General features: G+C 43.8%; 1 protein-coding gene across 1 annotated transcript in view; it reads right to left on the bottom strand.

Moving 5' to 3' along the window:
• The window catches only part of SORD (sorbitol dehydrogenase), a 33,687-nt gene that overhangs the window by 11,836 nt on the left and 1,740 nt on the right, over positions 1–20,111 (bottom strand). Inside the window, exons 2-4 of the mRNA XM_077880926.1 lie at positions 8,172–8,205; positions 5,060–5,224; positions 1,468–1,627 (exon numbers count right to left, since the gene is read on the bottom strand). Coding sequence (XP_077737052.1) covers positions 1,468–1,627; positions 5,060–5,224; positions 8,172–8,205 — 359 coding nt within the window. The remainder of the gene's footprint in view (positions 1–1,467; positions 1,628–5,059; positions 5,225–8,171; positions 8,206–20,111) is intronic.

Genomic DNA, 20,111 nt, shown 5'->3' with positions numbered 1-20,111 from the left:
TTATTGAGCACCTACTATGCTCCAGGCCTCATCTTGAGTACTTGGTATGCTTTTCTCATGGAATTCTACCAATTTTTTCTATGCATTTTATCACATTGGTGCTATTATCATCTCTATTTTACTAGCAAGGATATTGAGGTTACCAAGTTTCAGTAATTTGCTGAAGGTCACACAGTTGGTAAATGGCAGAGACCAGTGATTAGTCTTGCGACTTTACCATTTTGCTTTTCTGCCTTTCATGAAAACCTTGTTTGGCGCTTTAACTTGGAAAGGACCCAGACAAAGTAGGCTGGTTCAAGAACTACCTGCTGAAAGGCAGACTTGACCCACGTAACCTGCTTTCTTCTCGAGCAGTTAGTTGTTGACTTAAACTCATCACGAGTTCAGGTCTGTGACTCCTCTCAAGGCTTCCAGTGGGCACTAGAAAACTCAGATCCATCACACTGCCCCTGTGACTGGCTCCTGGCCTCCTTCAGAGGAGCCCCATCCTGGCCAGCCTGGGATGGGAGGAAAGCACACCAATCCAAAGGTCAGAAGGAAAGTGGCACATCGGCACCTAGAGTTCCAGGCAGGGGGACCCATGCAGAAAGTGCAACACTTTGCTTCTGCCAGATGCAAGTTCTTACCCTCAAAACCATTTCCAGAGTAGAGGTAGGGTGATGAGCACAGGGCAGGAACTTAATTAAGACTCAAAAAAAAAAAAAAAAAAAGACTCACAGCTGCCCTAGCTTGACTCCTGGCTCTGCTTGTACCCCAATTAGCCTCCTTCAACAGGGCCTCTGCACCCTTGCACAAACCTGCCACACTGGTACCCACATTATCATTGTTCTTATGAAGGTTAAGTAAGATAAGACATGCAGAGCGCTGATCAGCACAAGGCCAGGCACGGAGTACTAATAACTGTGACTCCACATGCATTGCCTCATTGAGTCTTCAGGTGAAATGAGACCCAAGCAGCAGAAAGTTGACATCATTTCCCCAAAGTCACTCACTAGGAGGGAGTGATCCAGGGTCCCAAAGCTCAGGCACTGGCTACAAGCCATGCCTCCCCAGTAAACCCCAGGGGCTGCTGTTACTGGTGTTACAATCAGGCTCATTGCTATAATTTAAGTTCTCTCTCCTGGGCACTGCCTTGGAAACCAGTAATGGAGGACGAGCCCCAGGGAGTTATCTGCAGGCTGGCTGGAGAGGAAGGAGTGAGTGAGGCCACCAACAATTCCCTATCATTGCTCCAGGCAAGGGGAGCTTCAGCTCAAAGACTAAACCGAGGACTGTGAGTCAGTCTCAGCCCTAGGCCAGCTACCTTCTCTCAGTGCCACCAAGAAGGGTCCGTCGAGGGGATGCTTCATGTCCAGAATTACAAGCGGAGAAGAACAAAGAAATCACCACTGGAAACTAGAAGAAAGAACCCCAACCAAACGGAGGGGGAGAGGTCCCAGGTGGCCCAGCCAGGCCTCGGGCACTAACTTGTAGCAGAAGTCAGCGTTGTGCTTATAAAACTGGCAGAGGTTCCCATCATCAGGGGGTGTGGCACAGAAGAAGATAGATGGTGACAGATTGTACCGGCCAATCTTGCAGAATTCATCCATTTCTCGCAGAGCACCAGGCTCGATGGCAACACGATCCCCTGGAGAGGAAAACACGAGCAGGAACAGAGCTTCTGTGAAGGGGCAAATGCTCCTGGGCAGATGCCAGCAGAGGAATCTGGCCCAGTGAGCCACCCTCCTCCCTGGGATCCAGGGCACCCTAGACAAACCCAACCCGTTAGAACTGCCACAGAAAACTGGAGATGCAGCACAGACTCACACTCTGGGAAGAAATGACCAAGCATACTTCTCCACGGACTGGTTTGACCTACCCTTTTACCCCTCAGCTCCACAATCACTTCCCAACTTGGGAAACAGAGAACCAGCCCTATCTCTAAGGCAAGCTGGGGCTCATCTCACCCTGCTGTGTGGAGTATGCAGACTTTTTTTCCTTCACCTGCTTTAAAAATTTAGGGCAAGGCCTTTACAAACACAAGAGCCACAATTATGGCATGTCTTATGTTCAGTCTGGTTGTAGGTAGACAATAACTAGGAATTAATTGATTTCTGGGTTAGCAGACCTGCTTGGCCAAATAACCCACAGAGGTCTGAGACTCAGATGGAGTGGAGAATAACATTCAGGCTTGTGAAGGAGTGTACTACTCCTGTCTCACTATGCCTGCTTGGAAACCCAGCCTCAGAATTGCTCTTCTATCTTTTCATTATGGAAATTTTCAAACATACATTAAAGTTGAAAGAATTATACAGTCAACACCCAGATATCCTCCATTTTGATTCTTCAATTAATATGTAACTAATTTGCTTCATCCCATAACCACCCACCCATCCATCCCAACTATCCATTGACCTATCTTCTTTCCTGATGCATTTCCAAGTAGATTGTAGTCATTAGTATATTCCATGTATAAATACTTCAGCTTGCATATCATTAACTAGAGTTCGATACTTGTCTATGGTTCTTTTTTAAGGTAAAATTTAGGTGTTGGTCAAAAAAACACACTCACATGGATCACTAGATGAATTCTGATAAATGCACTCACCTGTGTAATATAAACCCCTATCATGATACAAACATAACCACTACCATGGAAATGTCCTTCCTCTGTGTCGTTTCCCAGTCAATCCTCACCCCCACCCCCAGAGGGGTGCATGAGTAGAGGTAGGCCCTCCTTAACCTGATGTGTGTCATCCGTGGAAGATTTGCCCTTTACTAAACAGACATGTTATTTTTATGTCTTTTGTGTTAAAAGTACCTACAGAACAGTGCAGACTCCTGGTATGTAGTTAGTGCCTATTAAAAGTAGTGGTGGCAGTGATGGTAGTAGTAGTAATGTAAATAGTACTATCCCTTTTTATTGTAGTTATTATTATAAGTATCTGAGCTGGTGTTATTGTACATGAAATTCAAACTATTAAGATAGATAGCCAGATCGTAGTAAGTCAGGAATTTTTCCATGCCTTAGATTTATTGATTGAGATTTATGTTAAAATTTTATAGACAAACATTAAGAACTACTTAGTGCTTTTCTTCTTTCTAGACTAGTCAATTAGACCTTTCCGTCCAAATCAGCATGTAAAACACCTCAATAAAAATTTTGTGTTCTAAAAGGAAAGGAAAAATAAAAAGGATCCATGGAAATCCTTGCAACCACCAGTGTGTTACTCCACCTGTATGTGTCTCTTCCTCCCATCCTTCTCTACTTTCTCTGCAGCCCTTCCTCCAAATTATGTTCTACCAATGACAATGACTTCTTCAACCTGGCACTCAAGATCCTTCACAAGCAGCTAGAGTTTTGTATGCCTCAGTTTTATCTTCTAATGATTACATTATAATGTAATAACTCACAGTTGTATGGTGCTTTTTAATGAGCAACTTTATACAGATTATGCATTTTTAACATCATTGCTAACTCCCAACACAGAATTTTTACCCTGAACAGCACAGAATTATTAGCACCCCAGATATGTTACACTTGCCTCTGTAAATTTATTGCTCTGTTCCTCTTAACTATAATATTCACTTCTGACCTCTTCATTAACTCCAATACAAAACTGTTCTTGGGTCTCCAGCTGCTGGATAGCCCAGTGGTTTTGAGCATTTGCTTTAGAGTCAGAAAGACCAAGGCCAGCACCCTAGCTTGAGACTCGCTGGTATGTGACCCTGGACAATCACCAGGTTTCACTTTCTTCATTTGTTAAGGAAGGAAATAATGCCTACCTCAGAGTTGTTTCAACAATGAAATTCATAATTATACATGTAAGTATTTAACATGGAGACCAACAAATAGTAAATCAATGAATATTAGCTGCTTTCTTCTTCCTATAATTATTAGTTAAATGTCCAACCCAAAGACCTATCTCCTCCATGAACCTTCTTTAAACACCTCTGTCCACAACAAATTCCCTTTTTTTGAATTGTTAGAGCCTATTCTTTTTCATACCTGATAACACACTATGGTCTTATTCTCTAATTACTGGTATTTATGTATGTCCTGATGTCTGGTCTCCCCAACCTAGATCAAAGTATCCAGGGATTGTATCTTCTCAATTTTCTGTATCCCTCAAAGCACCTGGCACAAGGTTAGACCCATTGTAGATGCTGACTAAATGCTTATTATAATTTACAGAACCTCATTCTGTTGTGATTAATATTTAGAGATCTCATCCCACAGGTAAGAACCAATCAGTGGCTATTGGAATTGGAAACTATGAATCTTACACTTTGAGATAACTGCACAGAATCTCAGGGGCTTCCTCAACTTCCAGTCATGATGAATGGAGGGCCCAACAACATTCCTAAACGAAACACGAGACCAGCTTCTTCAGGGCTGGACAGTTCCTCTCCATGTAGCTGTGCTCAGAGAACATTATAACTAATACAGAATGGCATCTCCTGCCAACCTTCTCCAAATAATCTGATGTCATCTCCGGGCTGTACAGTGGCCTCGTCCACAAAGGAAGGATAAGTTCAATAGCTGGCTGTGTCACACAGCTTGTATTTAATTCAGTGTATTGGGGAACATCACAGGCTGCCTCAGCTGAGAATTCCTCCCTCCAAGAGAATGAAGTAAGCAAATCTAGAAAAATACTGGTGGTTTTCCAGTCATCCAATAAGATCAAAGACTGTATCAAAAACCCTGGTTCTCAGCATGTGAAAGCTGTTTGTGGTTCCTATGCCTGGAACATTTTCCCTACCCCTTTGCTTGGCTTATTCCTTAGCTGCCGAGCTAAGGGTGTTGGCCAAGGAGGAATAGACAGGAATCTGTTTAGAACACACTGATCATGCCACTATTCTTTTCTGTTGTCCTCAATACAATTGTAAGTAAGTCACTGTATGTGTGTCCCAGACCTGTCTTCCTCTGTGTAAGGTACAATTCATTTGTGTAGAAACTGAGACTGTCTTGTTCACTGTCTTAACCCCCAGGGTTTTAGAGGGCCTGGCCCCAAGAAAGTACACACAGAAATTCATTTGTGTTGAGGAATAAATAAATCAGTTGAAAGATTTTGCTGACCTGATTTTAGGTGCTTTACCAGTGATCCCACTTTTACGACTGTTCCTGAAGCTTCATGCCCCAGCACCATTGGCTTTTTCACAATAAAATCCCCAATTCGACCATGCTGCCAGTAGTGGACATCTGAGCCACAGATTCCGACGGAATGCATCTTCAGCAGTACTTCTGATAAGAGGAAGGAGAAAACAAGTGAGGGAAAGAATGACTCCTCTACAGTCGGAGGCACCACCATGTTTTCCCACCGGATAGGAAGCGGGCTTGGTTTCAAAGGCCTGGTACAGTATTTAGACCACAGAGGAAGACAAGCTAAACAGTGATACCAATTAAGACTTGTGCCAAGAAAGCTTCCATAGAGCAAAATAATTGTACTTGATGATTAATTTTGTGTCAACTCAGCTAAGTTATGGTGCTCAGTTGTTTAATCAAACAGTAGTTGTTGGGGCACCTGGATGGCTCTGTCGGTTTAACGTTTGCCTTCAGCTCAGGTCATGATCTTGGGGTCCTGGGATCAAGCCCCATATCAGGTTCCCTGCTCAGGGGGAGTCTGCTTCTCTTCTCTTTCTCCCTCTGCCCCTCCCACTCCCCGTGTTCTCTCTTGTTCTCTCTTAAATAAAGTAAATAAAATATCTTAAAAACAAACAAAACTCCCAAAACAGTAGTTGTTGCTGTGAGGTTTTTTTTTAGATGCAATTAACATATAAATCAGTAAACCCCGAATAAAGCAGATTATTCTGCCTAATGTAGGTGGGCCCCATCCAATCAGTTGAAGGCCCTAGGAGAAAAAGACTGAGGTTTTCTGAAGAAGGAATTCTCTAAGACTGAAGCATCAACTTTTACCTGAACTTCCAGCCTACGGGTGAGTTCTACAAATTTCAGATTTGCCAGTCCTCACAATCACAGGAGCCAATTCCTTAAAATAAATTTCCCTCAGCCTTCTCTATATAGACATGTATAATAAAACTATGTATAAATAAATATATATAATAAATCTCTTTATTTCTCTCTTTCTTGGTTCCATTGCTCTGGAAAAGTCTAATATACTGCATAAACAAGATATTATTAATAGGAAAAAATGTAACAACCATGTAAGGGAAAAACTGTTTTATAGGAGATAACTGTTTCCACACAATCTGCTATGCCTGATTCTTATCTATCATGAGAGAAAGGCTGCAAAATCTAGGCTTGGCAACACTTTGTCAGCTATCTGACTGCATTCTTCATGTCTGTTTTGTTTAAAAGTGCAGCTTTCATTTAAACCATCCAAAGATTTCAACTGGTATTTCCCCTTCACAGGTTTGAATAAGTGAGATTTGTTGGTATTGTTGTTGTCAGTTTTCCAAGTTAAAGATAATGATGCTACTGAGCCCCTGTGCTAAAGTAAGTGCTAAAGGATTACTGGTCTAGGCTGACTAAGGTGACCATGGTGCAAATCTCTCCCTGAGAAAAAGCACTACCTTAGAAAGACAAAGAGACCTAAAGCTCTGCCGTGTATTCAGTGTCTTACACCCTGCCCTCACCACAAATCACCTACCAATCCACCAGGTGTGGTTCTGTAGAACCTTCTCTGTCCTTGGCCTTGGTGACAAAGTAGGAAATGGCAGGGTGAAGACTGATCAAAAGTAGAGAAGATTATAGGAGTTTCCTCTCTTAAAGTTACCAATTTGTAATAAGAGATTAAATTTGACTTGCTAGAAGGCTAGCTGAATTTACCATCGTTTCCCCTTCCAACCCAAGGACAGCAAGAGACAAGAAAGTAAGAACAGAACGCTGTGTCAGAGAGAGAAACAGTACCAGGGTGCTTTGAGTCCAAGAGAGCTCTTGTTTGGTTACTTCTAGAATCAATACCAACTTTTCAGGACACAGTGAGGGGCCTCTTTCACTTCTCTGAACATGTTATCTTGGTGAAAACCCTTAAGCCCTAAATATGCATTACATGCTAAATTCTGATAGAAACAGCTATTGTCTGTGTTCTTATCACTATAAACCAATAACTCAACTGACCTTTGAGTAGCAAAGCTCTGGAGGCTTCAGGAAAGCTGCCTTCAATCTGATGTTCACACAGAAACTACAGTTCTGGGGTAAGGTAGGAAAACACATCCCCAACTCACCAAGGGCAGGAAGGAGGCCTGAGTGGCTGCATATGAGATGAGTTATCTATAGACACTCTTCTTCTTGCTCTCAGCCTCACTGCAGATTATGAAGTGGAACACTCCAGGGATGGGAGGTACTGGAAAATTTTCAGTAGGCATCTGCCTTAGCCAGCAGGGGGCATGACTTTCCCAGGTACAGATACCACCCCAGGAAATGTGCTTGTCAGCTGGGTCTTACAGGCTCACCCAGTGAGAAGCCAAAGGACTAGAACAAAGGTGACAGGAACGTTCACCCACTGTCTGTGCCTGGTTGATTAGGGCCATGGGGCAGCGATCCATGAGGCCCCTCCCATTCCCACTGAACAGAAGGTCCTAGTCTCCCTATGGTGACGTCCTCTTCTTTAATGAAGAGATTAAGTTCTGTAGACTCACTCATTTTCAAAGCTTGGGCTAGGGTTAGGACAGGCTTTGGCCACCCAAATAGCACCTTATAGTACACAGAGTAACCTAACTCTAGGTTAGGTCAAATGAGGAACAAGTCTTTCTGGTCCAGAAAGACATTTTATGTCAAAAACTCTGGGACAGGGACGCGTGGGTGGCTCAGTAGTTGACTGTCTGCCTTTAGCTCAGGTCGTGATTCTGGGGTCCTGGGATCAAGTCCCACACCAGGCTCCCTTCAGGGAGTCTGCTTCTCCCTCTGCCTATGTCTCTGCCTCTCTCTGTGGGTCTCTCATGAATAAATAAATAAAGGCTTCAAAAAGAAAGACTCTGGGACAAGTCAGCAGTCTGATATGGTAACTCTTCTGATTCTATCACTATTTATTTCATGTAGCAGTCAAGTTGAATCTATCTAGTCATGCCATGGGTAACAGACTGGGTTGACAGCCTAACAAAATGATAGTTTTTAATTGGAGGCAAAGTAATAAACAGGAGGAAAAGAGGGTAAGCAAGCAATGCACAGGTGTCTTCAGGATAAGTAATAAGAAACAATAAAACGTAAGTTGAGCATCCCAAGGACCTACCATTTGGGCCTGGTTCTGGGATAGGATAGTTCTCCTAAAGGAAATAAAATAGAAAAACCAGTTAGCATGCATAATGACTTTCTCTTATGAACATTTTCAATTTGCTTAGTCAACATGGACTCTCACTCAAGTACTTCTTAGAATTAACACAGGGTCAGACCATATTGCAGCTGAGTGGATGCCTGAGGGGCCACACTAAATCGTGCTGCCCCTAATTCCTTTTTTTTATATATATTTTATTCAAGTTCGATATGCCAACATATAGCATAACACCCAGTGCTCATCCTGTCAAGTGCCCCCCTCAGTGCCCGTCACCCAGTCACCCCAACCCCAGCCCTGCCCCGAATTCCTGACTTCACCATCTCCCACCCACTGGTGCAATTTGCCCTGGACTGATAAAGTGTACTAAATGCTCCCCTAGGCAGAAAGGGATGTTTGGATGGCCTTCCATATCAGATCCTTCCCTCCTCAAAAAACACATTCTTAAGATACAGATTTGTTTGGTCTGGGAAGCTCTTACAGGGTGAAGGGTGAAGGTATCTGGTAGTTGCATGTGAAGGCTTTGACCTCTAGACAAGTTGGAGAAAGTGTATGCAGTTTCTCTCTCCTTTACATCAGCACACGGATCAGTGCTTGGTCCCCTCTTCTGAAACCTCCCATGTGGAATTTTAGAGGCCCTTTGGGAACACATAGCATTTGGCCACTCTCCAGGTTCAAAAAGCAATATGAGCTATTCTGGCATTCACAGCTATTATTATCATTAACCAACTTTTCTTTCCATTACCAACAAGCTAGGACATTCATGGTGACAAGAAGGAAGGATGGTGAGTGGCCAAATTCAAGGGTGCATTTTATGAAATCTTTGAAGGCAGCCAAAAGAGGAAGGAATGTGAAATGTTCACTGTACCAACTATGTGCCAGACAATGTTCTGGCTTTACACACATCATGGCACATGGCCCATGGTTTGCAGATGAGAAACCCGAAGCTGGGAAATTAAATAACTTGGTCAAAGTCTTACCGCCAGAGTGGATGAACCAGTACTAAACCTGATTCCCCAGCCTGTCTCACTGCATCCCACTACACCTCAAGGGTGGAATATGCCCTTTCTCCTTTCAGGGTGATGCAAGGAGTAGTCAGAAAGGTGGAGAGAAGGTTGGGGCAGGGCCCCTGCAGAGCACGCTGCTGGGGCACTGCCCAAAGCTGGTCCCCTTCAGAAAGCCTTCCCCAGATGCTTGCTTTCTTTTTTTTCTTTTCTCTTTTTATTTTTTTTAAATTTAAATTCAATTTGCCAACATATAGTGGCAAATTGAATTTGCCATTCCTCATCCCATCAAGTGTCCTTCTTAGTGCCTGTCACCCAGTTACCCCATCTCCCCACCTACCTCCCCTTCTGTAACCCTTTGTTTCCCAGAATTAGGAGTCTCTTATGGTTTGTCTCCCTCTCTAATTTTTCCCACTCAGTTCCCCTCCTTGTAATCCCTTTCACTATTTCTTATATTCCATGTATGAGTGAAACCATATGATCGTCCTTCTCCAATTGACTTATTTCACTCTGCATAATACCCTCCAGTTCCAGCCACATAGAAGCCCAGATGCTTTCATAGGTTAGCAATGAATGACCCCTGGGCTATTTTGCTATCAAAATAACCCTGAAGCCAAAGACAATGCCTTCGATCTCTCCAGTCACCAGGCACAGTGCACTGCCTCAAACATGGGGGAGCATGTACTTGTTACCTAACCACTCTCCATAATAGACAGGGAAAGAAGGTTTGCAGTTCTCGCTCATCTCAGATTACCAGCCTTTCTGTTCAAGTAGCTTGAAGAGAATCAGTGCTAATGCTGATTAGCTAAAACTAACTTCCTCCTACCAGGTCCTGTGCTAAATGCTGTACACGCATCACCTTGGTTCATCCTCACAACAACCCTACATAGTACCTTCTCTTATGATCCCATTTTCCATAAGATGAAACTGGAGAACAGGGAGATTTAGTGATCTGCCCATGGTAGTACTAAGGTAAAACTGGTAGAGCTATATATATCCAAAGCAGACTGATGTGGGGAAAAGGTGCTCAGTCAGTTTTTCAGCTCTTAATAATTTAAACTGGCTACATGTGAAAGGAAGGAAGGAAAGAAGGGGGGGGGGGTGGGAGGAGGGAATCCATCTAAAAATGAGCAACTCCTGATAGCCAACTATCACCAAAACCTCCCCAGTAAAGCTACCAGTAGGCAACTTCTCAAGCAGCAAGAGGTAATTTATTCTTCATTATCCCTGCCTTCAACCAGGTCAGCCCTGAATACCCCATTTAGGGGCAGAGAGGGGTAAGAATCAAGCTCAAAGCAACAGCTGGGCACACCAAGGAGGCCCTGGGTCACTGGAGAGGACTACAGTAAAGATTTGCTGGAGGTGAGAGCCGACCAGCTTTGGCCCTGCCACCAAGGAAAGCTGCAGTCACCTTTCTAGACACTAGAGGGTGCTGTGTGGATAGCCTGGTCTTCCCTTTGGAGCAGGTGGCACATGTAGAACTTCAATACCTTTTCCTCTCCGTTCTCTTTCTTGCTTACTCTAAACACCCTGACAACTCAGCTTGGCTCCTGACTCCCCTCTCTGCAGAAGACATGCCGCAGAAGCAGAAGACCGTGTTAAGATGAGCCCTTAAGTCTACAAATGTTATCCTAAGCATGGCTGTGGAGCTCTTATTTTAAAAGGTTATCCCAGCACAGTTACTAAAAAAACCTTGCTTTTCATTTGTGATTCTTCCAAATGACGTTAGTCCAAATCCTCTGTTTCCTTAATCTCCTTTTCTGTCTCAGATTTCGGTGACGATATTCTTTCATCCATCCTACTTCTCATCTATCAGTTTCTTAGCTCCTCCGAGATCCCCAGCTTTCATTTTTATCCCCACTGCCCTTTCATCTCCTAAGTTTTGTTATCAGGCATCTTCAAGGTTTCCTGAACAGGACTTCTTATCTCTGTGAGTGACAGTAACAAAGGGATAAAGGAGAGTGGAGTTAACTGTTCTTTTCTGTAGTTATGTCACTTTTCCGGCATTTTTCATTTCAAGTCAGAAATACGTCACATACATATCCTCCCTTCTATCCCTTCCAACTCCCCCTCCTCCCCACAAAATCAGGGAAATACTTCAGGTAAAACTCTGTGGGGGCATGGAATCATTCCTGGTGCCTCTTGCATCCTAAATGTTATCTTGTATTTCCTAAATATATTTTGTCAAATCAGCCTAAATGTTTGTTTCCTAAGTATATCCTCCTGTCCTCCCCCCCCCCCACCTTCTTCTATGGCCACCTGTGCAGCAATGGCCTCAACATGAGGAGAAATCAAGGGAAAATGCCTTTACCCTCCTATAGATGACCCAAGGGGAGCAGGGGTGAAGAACTCAGTTTGCAACTGCCTGTCTGTGTGCAAACCCAGGCTCCCCTCCACCCATTGCATGGCCTGGGGGGGGGGAGGGGGGGTAGTTACATAAGCTCCTTGCTCTTGCAATTTCCTCCTCTGTATAATGAGGATAACCATAAGATACAGTGCCCAACTCATAGTAAATAACTGAGCTCTTATTACAAAAGAAATCGAAGCAAAATTCTATTTCTTATCATTAACTCACAGTATGGTAGAACCTGCTCTGGACAGCCTTGTCCTTCTTTTGAAAAAGGTATTTTTTATTTTTTAAAGATTTTGTTTATTCATGAGATACACAGAGAGGCAGAGACACAACACAGGCAGAGGGAGAATCAGGCTCTGTGCAGGGAGCCCGATGTGGGACTCGATCCCAGGATTCCAGAATCACGCCCTGAGCCGAAGGCAGATGCTCAACCACTAAGCCATGCAAGTGCCCCCTGAAAAGGGTACTTTTAAAAATTGTTTTTGGACAAGTTATTTCCCTTGTTGTCATGTCAATATTAAGAAAACTGGCCTCCTCCTTACAAGGCTGGGATTTGGGAGAAAGGGAAATGGGATTCTGCAGTTTTAAGCCCAACTCTACTGGTTGTGGGCAAGTGTGTAAAGCCAAGCTTTATGCCTTAGAGTGAGGGCTTTGGGAGCAGCCTTACCCCAGGTCCCCCAAGCCCACCACGGCCTACTTCCCCATCAGGTCTCCTGATGACAGCTGGCTGCCCTCTATATGTAAGAAGAACAGAGCAAGAGACCTTATTTTGCTTTCCTTCCTCAGTTTTCCTCCTCCCTGGAGCATGTTTCAAACAAGGGAGGAAAATCCAAAGGTTTCCTGATGGGCCATTTTGTCATAAAAGGCTCTGTTGTAGCTGCATTAGCCCTGGCCAAGTTGGGGTCAAAGTAGAGGGTCAAATACTCCCTCCAAAGCCCACTGAACCACTCTCCAGCCTGAGCTCTCAGGGTTCCAACCCCCCACCTTCTGCTAACAGTCTTTCTAAAATACAAATCCATTTCCAGCGCCCCATGGCCCTGTAAAGTCCTAACCCCTCCATGATGCAGCCAGTGCTCTCTGCAAGCCTCCAGCAACTCCTAGCACACCGCTGCTCACTCACCTCCCCGCTGCTCACTCACCTCCCCAGAACCACTTCCCCAGGGGCTCATCCTTCTTCAGGAGGTGGGAAGTGAAGGGGAGGAGATGGGGGGGGGGTGACTTGCTAATTCTCCTGGGAACTCAGGGAAATATAGGTTTGGATGTGTTGGAATTGCAGTGTCTGGGGACATCCAGGTGGGGCTGTCCCACAGGTGGCTGTACTCCTGGGACTGGCACTCGGCATAGGTCAGGGATAGAGGCCTGTGAACAAGTGAGAAACAAGCACACAGTGAATCAATCACCTCCTCTAAAAAGCCTTCCTTGTCCTCACAGGTCTGGGAAGGTGGGCAATCCTCTCCATTGAGCCTCCCCAGCTTGTAGAGCTGGATCCATACAGGATGGTTAAAGGACTGTAATTCTCAACTGGGACAAATCAGTAAATTTTTTTTTTATTTTTTTAAAAGATTTTATTTATTTATTCATGACAGACACAGAGAGGCAGAGACACAGGCAGAGGGAGAAGCAGGCTCCATGCAGGGAGCCTGATGTGGGACTTGATCCCGGGTCTCCAGGATCACACCCTGGGCCAAAGGCAGCACTAAACCACTGGGCCACCAGGGCTGCCCAATCAGTAAATTTTTAAAAAATTAATTTCCTCCTAATTCAAAATGTACAAATATAACTATATAATTATACCTATCAGATGGACTTTAAGCAAAAATATGAAGTCTCTCAGCTTTGCTGGATGCACTAGTGTGTTACTAACATTGATTAAATGCTGTGTTCAGGTCTAGGAAATGAAACATTTACATTTTAAAAAATGATTTAGCTAAACATCACTTCATAAAATCTGGACCTATTCCTTCCTCAGTGTAAATCCGATTTTGAGAAAATTGCCAGCTTTAACAGCCACACCAGAAGACTTATCAAGTGGATGTCATTACAGTAGGAGAGTACATATTTCTCCTCCTCCCTAATTTCTGTCATGCAATTTTAAAAGAGAAATTTTGGGGCACCTGGGTGGCACAGTCAGTTAAGCGTCTGCCTTCAGCTCAGGTCATGATCCCAGAGTCCTGGTCCAGGGATGGAACCTCATGGGGCCCCCTGCTCAGTGGGGAGTCTGCTTCTAACTCTCCACCCTGCTTGAGCTCTCTCTCAAATAAATAAGTAAAATCTTTAAAATAAATGCATAAATAAAAGAGCAATTTCTCCCATACTCTTAGTTATTCCCTTCAGAATAGGGGTATTTCACTACATTTCTTAGTAGTACTAGGACTTATTACATAAAACGTTAAGATCCTATTTGTGGTATTATTAACTGTTCCTGCTACTTTTAGTGGAAAAAATTAAGCTTTGTGGCTCTAGGCCTCCTGCAGACAAAGGCACTGTCCTTGCGTAGCAGTTGGCAGAAATAGCTGGATTTGATTTCCTGTTGTTCATCTGGTTCGGGTCTTGTTTTATTACTGAAATATAATTAAGATAAAGGAAGAGGTATTTCTTTGAGCTATTTGCTACTACCTGATTTTCTCTTTTTCAGAAGGAGCTTTATATTGTATTGTCAGTGTCTCTGACTGATAAATCTAGTTCAGGTGTTAATGTGTTAAGTAGCCTGCACTTCTTCATTCTGGTATAATCTCTAGGTTTAATCCAGCTGCTACTTAAAACCTATCAGGGCCCTTTAATTTGGTGGTAGAGATGCAGCTAGCTGGGTCTAGCAGCTATGGCAAAAGTAACCTGGGAAAGAGACTTGATGCTCAGGACCACTTGAGTTGCCAGTGTTGATGCTTCCTCATTAAATAATCCCCTCATCCTTATCCCAAAATCTTAACAGTAAAGTACATATGCAAGGAGGGGATATCTTCAATGTGTTACATTAAACAGAACTATTTTACTTTAAAAACTATTAAAGATTCAAAGCAATTTTTTTGACCTAGGGTATAACACGTCTCCTCAAAGGGCAAAAACTCAAGAAATATCTTCGTGGGGCCTGATTAATGTTTAAGCTTGATGCTGACACATTTTCTCTGCTCTTTAAAATTTAACATCAACTCATCAACCCTTTTTTTTTTTTTTTAAGATTTATTTATTCATGAGAGACACAGACTGAGAGAGAGAGGCAGAGACAAAGGCAGAGGGAGTAGCAGGCTCCTCACAGGGAGCCTGATGTGGGACTTGATCCTCCATCCTGGGATCAGGACCTGAGCCAAACAAAGGCAGGCCCCCAACCACTGAGCCATCCAGGAGTCCCATCAACCCATCATTCTAAAATGCCTATTTTCCCTTTAACTTGGTCTTTCCTTAGGGGGAGCAGAATTTGCCATCCCCAAATATATCTCTTTGGCAAAAGAATTATTTTAGGCAGATCATTTTTAACAAACAGCAGATTTAGGAAAAGCTCTGAAAACTGAGAACTTACTTTATGAAAGAGATATTTACATTTACAAGGAAAATCTTTTGTAAGGGTGTCTCCCTCTCCCTATCAGGAAAAAAGAGATTGATCCAATCTCTCTCACCAGGAGAGAAGGCACAGATTTAAATTTGAGCAACAACCTTTTATTTTCTGTGCTTTTCCCGAAAACCTCCCTAACTGGCTTCCCCCATTCCAAGATCTTTTGTTTTTAGGTGGAAATGGAATTTAAGGTGGTAGCTTTGGCCATCTCATGAAATTACTGTTTTTTCTTTTTTAAAGATTTTATTTATTTATTCATGAGAGACACAGACAGAGAGGGAGAGACACAGGCAGAAGGAGAAGCAGGCTCCATGCAGGAAGCCTGATGCAGGACTCCATCCCAGGACCTTGGGATCATAACCTGATCCAAAGGCAGCCACTCAAACCACTGAGCCACCCCAGTGCCCTGAAATTACTATTTTCATCATTACCTCCCATATATACAGGAGGTACACATTATTAAACTTGTATAGTCTTGTTAATCTGCTTCTTATTACAAGGGATCTCAGCCAAGAACCTAGAAGCACAGGGAGAAAATTATTTTTCCTCCCCTATATCATAAAACAAAAATCTGACTATATCCCATCTGGAATCCAGTGGTCCGCCTCCGGGAAGTGGGGGCTGGGTTGCTCCTTTCTTCTCCCTGGCCACATGCGGGTGCCTGAAATCTGGCAGAGCTTGCAGGAGTACTGGCAGATGAAATGCACTCAATGTGGTCGATGGACTACTACTGATGTATGATGCAATATGTACAGAAAAAAACAGATTAGGAGCATTTAGCAATATTTAAAGCATCTTGACTTTGCTGCAACACCAAAACGCAGCAACACAAACATATCGGCTTGTGGTTGAAAATAAATAAAATTGCCATTTGTTTCACCAAGCATAGTGTGTGAAGCACTAATTAAAGTACATGGCACATGCCCAAATTTGGTAGGCACTCACCACATTAATTCTCTTTGTTCCCCTCTACCTTTCAAGTGAAACCTAGAGCATTAAAAACAAACAAACAAACAAACAAACAAACAAAAAACCCACAAAGTCTCCCCTCAGCCCTCCTCCGCAAAGCAGCTTCTGTGCAGAAAAACTCACTTGACTTTTATATCCCAACTTCATGAACTCAAGAGAGAATTCATTTCCCAATCAAAAGGAACTTCTGGATTTCTCAAGACTGAACTAAGAGGCACAAAGTAATTAAACTGGCAAATACAGATAAATACAACATTATTGCCCAGGCCTACATTTATTATAATTTGGTTATGAATTGTCCACAGAGGGGTACCTGGGTGGTTCAGTAGGTTAAGCATCTGACTCCGTATTTCGGCTCAAGTTGTGATCTCAGGGTCATGGTGATGAGGGAGCAGAAGCTGAGGACAAAGCACAAGGTGACACCCCATAACCTACCCCCCCCCCCCCACTCCTGTGACATTCCTCCAGGAAACTTACAACTATCTTAATGTTAATGCTTTGCTGGGGTGTGTGTGTGGGAGGGAACAACCTTGGCTTAACAAAAACAAGGCCTCCTGTACCCAGAAAGTCTTCTTTAGCAATATCAAAGTCCTTCTGGACACCTCCCTTTTTCCTTACCCCTAACTCTCAAGCATATATAATCAGCCATTCCTCACAACCTCAGTGCAGCAGCTCTTTCTGCCCACGGGTCCTGTCCCATGCTTTAATAAGATCACCCTTTTTACACCAAAGATGCCTGAGAATTCTTTCTTGGCCATGGGCTCCCGACCTCACCTAAATTCCAAAACTACATCAGTAAGGATCAAGCCCTGCATAGGGCTACATGCTCAGGGGATAGTCTGCTTCTCTCTCTCTGCCCCTCACCCTGCTCAAGTGTGTGCTTTCTCTCCAATAAATAAATTTTTTAAAGATTGCCCACATAACACACACACACAAAATGCCCATGTATTTGAAGGTTTTGATTTTTCTCTTTTTATGCTAAGATTTTTTTATTACTATTTTTAAGGTCTTTTTAAGTAATCTGTATACCCAATGGGGGGCTTTTAACTCAGGGTCCCAAGATCATGAGTCCCGTCTTCTTCCCAATGAGCCAGCCAGCCAGGCACCCCTAAACTGAGATGGTGTAAATGTCTGATTCTCCATAGGCCCTAGCCTTAGCGTATGTCATTAGCTGTGCAAGGCCTGTTACAGGCACCATCCCATTGTAAGGGCCAAGGGCAGTCTGCCCTGATTATTTTAATCCGAAGGCAATCAAGGTCCTGCGGATTCAGGAGACACTTTTACCCCTCCCTTAACAACAAAGAATAATGGAAATTAGAGGGGCTTGGCCACAGATAAATTTTATCTGAGTAATCTAGTTATACGTCAGGGCAAACATTTGTTTACCAAATATACCAAATATTTACTCTTTGATCTTCCTGTGAATTGCATTCATTCCCTTTGAAGTCCCAAACCCCAGCCCCTTTCTCCTCAATTCAGAATCCCATATATACCTCATTTTGCCTGTCTTTGGCCATTTCCATGTATTTGTAGATTCTTTGTACATATTACCTATTAAATTTGATTTTCTCCTGCTAATCTGTCTCATGTCAATTTGATTCTTGGTCCAGTTAGAACCTTTGACAGGACATGAAATTCTTGTTCCTTGATACCATCTAGTCTTCACACAACCCAGAGGTGAGAATTACTGTCATCCCCATCACACAGATGGGAAATTGAAGCAGAAAGTAATCTGGCGACTCACAAAACTATAAACAGCAGAGCTGGCACTAAACTGCACTCTGGGCCTCAACCTGGCTCGTAACTTTATTACTGTTTCCATTTAAAGAGAACTTCAGCCAGCTGCACTTTGAGCTGACACTTTTTGCTGACAAGCAGTTTGCCTCTTTACGGATCAGTTTGGCTGCCTTGCCCCTTGCTCCTTTCCCTATTTAAAATAGGGAGGGAAAAGTAAAAGCTCTGTTTCCCCCCTCAAATTTTTGTTTTCCTCATTATAAAAAAATAAACCACCAGTCAGTGTGTCTCTGTGCGTTTGTGTGTGCACACATATACTCTCTCTGATTTACCACTCAACTTAGAAATGCCCAGAGTGAAGACACCATGCAGACCTGAATCCCCAGGCCAGGGAGCACTGGAGCTGCCAGGGCTCTTCCCTTGCTGTGGCGAGGAGATCACTAGCTACATAGTAGGCAAGGAATTTAATTTTTCCTTCCCTGCAGCCCCAGCAATCAAGGAAGAAGAGGGAATCCTGCCTTCTCCGTAAGGCAGAAAGAAGCGAGGTCTTAAGTTTCCTTCCTTGGCAGGTGGAAGATGCCAGGAGTTTGAAGAGGTTCAGGTCAAATTTCTGCCACAAACCACTGCCATGGATGCTGGCTGGTCCCTGGGCTTACCCGAAGTGGGATAGCAGCACTAGAAAGGGTTGAACCCTTGGCTTCCTGCTTCAGAACCCTTCCAAATCCTGCTTCAGATTTTAGAAATGGGCCTTTCACCAGATAACTCCCTTCCCATGAGTTCCTGAGGCACAACCATTTCTATCAGTGGATCCTGACCCTGGTTGGCCAAAATGGCCACAGCCGGCTATCTATGTCCAGGAAATCTTGGGTTTCATTCTGGTTCTCCCACAGAAAGGAGAACTGGTGTTCCTTTGGAAAGCCTTTCGGGTTGCTTCCTGGTGCCCTAGTAGTACCACCCACCCCCAATCCCAAACCACTTACCTATTTGCCTTACAGAAGGGGTGGAAGGACAGAGATACTCTATGGAAGTCAGGGGGCTCTCTGTCGAGGTGCTGAGGGTCCTTCTCTGCAGGGAGTGGTGAGGGGCCAGGAGGGTCTGTGCTGAGGTTATCTCTGTGGCAGCCTAGTCATCCCTGGTCACCCTTCTGACAGCTTTCTGCCCTTTCCCCTGAGTGCGGGGCTCTCTCCAAGGTAATGTCCTCCACCTGCTGCCTTCTCAGTCTACACATCCCACTCAGCCTAGGCAGGCTTATCCTTCTACAATTTCCCACTACAGTGAAACTTTGGGAAGGACAATACTTTGTTGAGCAGGACAGTGCTGTAAACCTAATGAAGTCTGCCCCTCAGCTGTTGTGACAACCCGGGCCCCCTTACACATTCCCAAATGCCTCATGGGGTGGGAGTGCAAAACTGCTCAGTAAAGAAGCAGATGACTCCTGAATTTACAGCTCCAGTTGCTATATCCCAGATCCTTAGAACCACGATAATTTCTCAAAGACTCCTCGATGTTGTGTTCCAGAGACATCTTAAACTCAGACCTGATCTCATCATTTTAATGTATTCTCTTCTGTCTAGTAAATGATCCCATCACCTCTTACTCTCAAACAGACCTGAGGCCCTCATGAATCCATCCTGAATCCTTTCAGTGTACCAATGCCACAACCACAGACAACATTCTCTAGCCCATCATATTTTCTAAAGCCTTTAGGATACACCCACCTCAATTCCTCCCTAATTCAGAGAGCAAAGCTGATCAAATTCTATGGCAAAGCGATAAAATCAATCTTTAAAAAATTTTTTTTTCATAAAATCAATTTTAAGGTGAGCTTCCCACTCCCTCCAATCTTCAAGGCTCTAGAGAGCGGTGATAAAAATAGAGGTCACCTGGAAGAGCAGTAGGAGAGCATGAGTTTAGGAGTTAAGGCAAAGCAGATCCTGGGGTTGCAATTCTAGTCCTGCTACTTATTAGATCCATGACTGAAAGCAGGCCCTCTGCAGCAGAAGCAGATCCTATCCACTTCCCCAGCCTCACCAAACTCCACACTATTTGCAGGGCCAGTAAACAGGACCCGTAATCTTGTACTTCATATATCTTTGCACTTGTTCTTACATTTGCCTGAATGACTCCTACTTATCCTTCAAGAACCAGGTCAAGGAGCATTCACCTCCTCTAGGCCTCCTTCCTAGGTCAAGCACACACACCCTCACCCACCCACCCCCTAAGGTCTTTACTCAGTGCAGCATCCAAAACCCTCACACTGTCTGATTGTTAACTTTATCTTGTCTGTCTCCCTA

The sequence above is a fragment of the Canis aureus genome, chromosome 32 (genome assembly GCF_053574225.1).
Source record: "Canis aureus isolate CA01 chromosome 32, VMU_Caureus_v.1.0, whole genome shotgun sequence".
NCBI lineage: Eukaryota > Metazoa > Chordata > Mammalia > Carnivora > Canidae > Canis > Canis aureus.
Note: the sequence above shows the minus strand (reverse complement) of the source record. Positions and strands in the feature narration are given on the sequence as shown.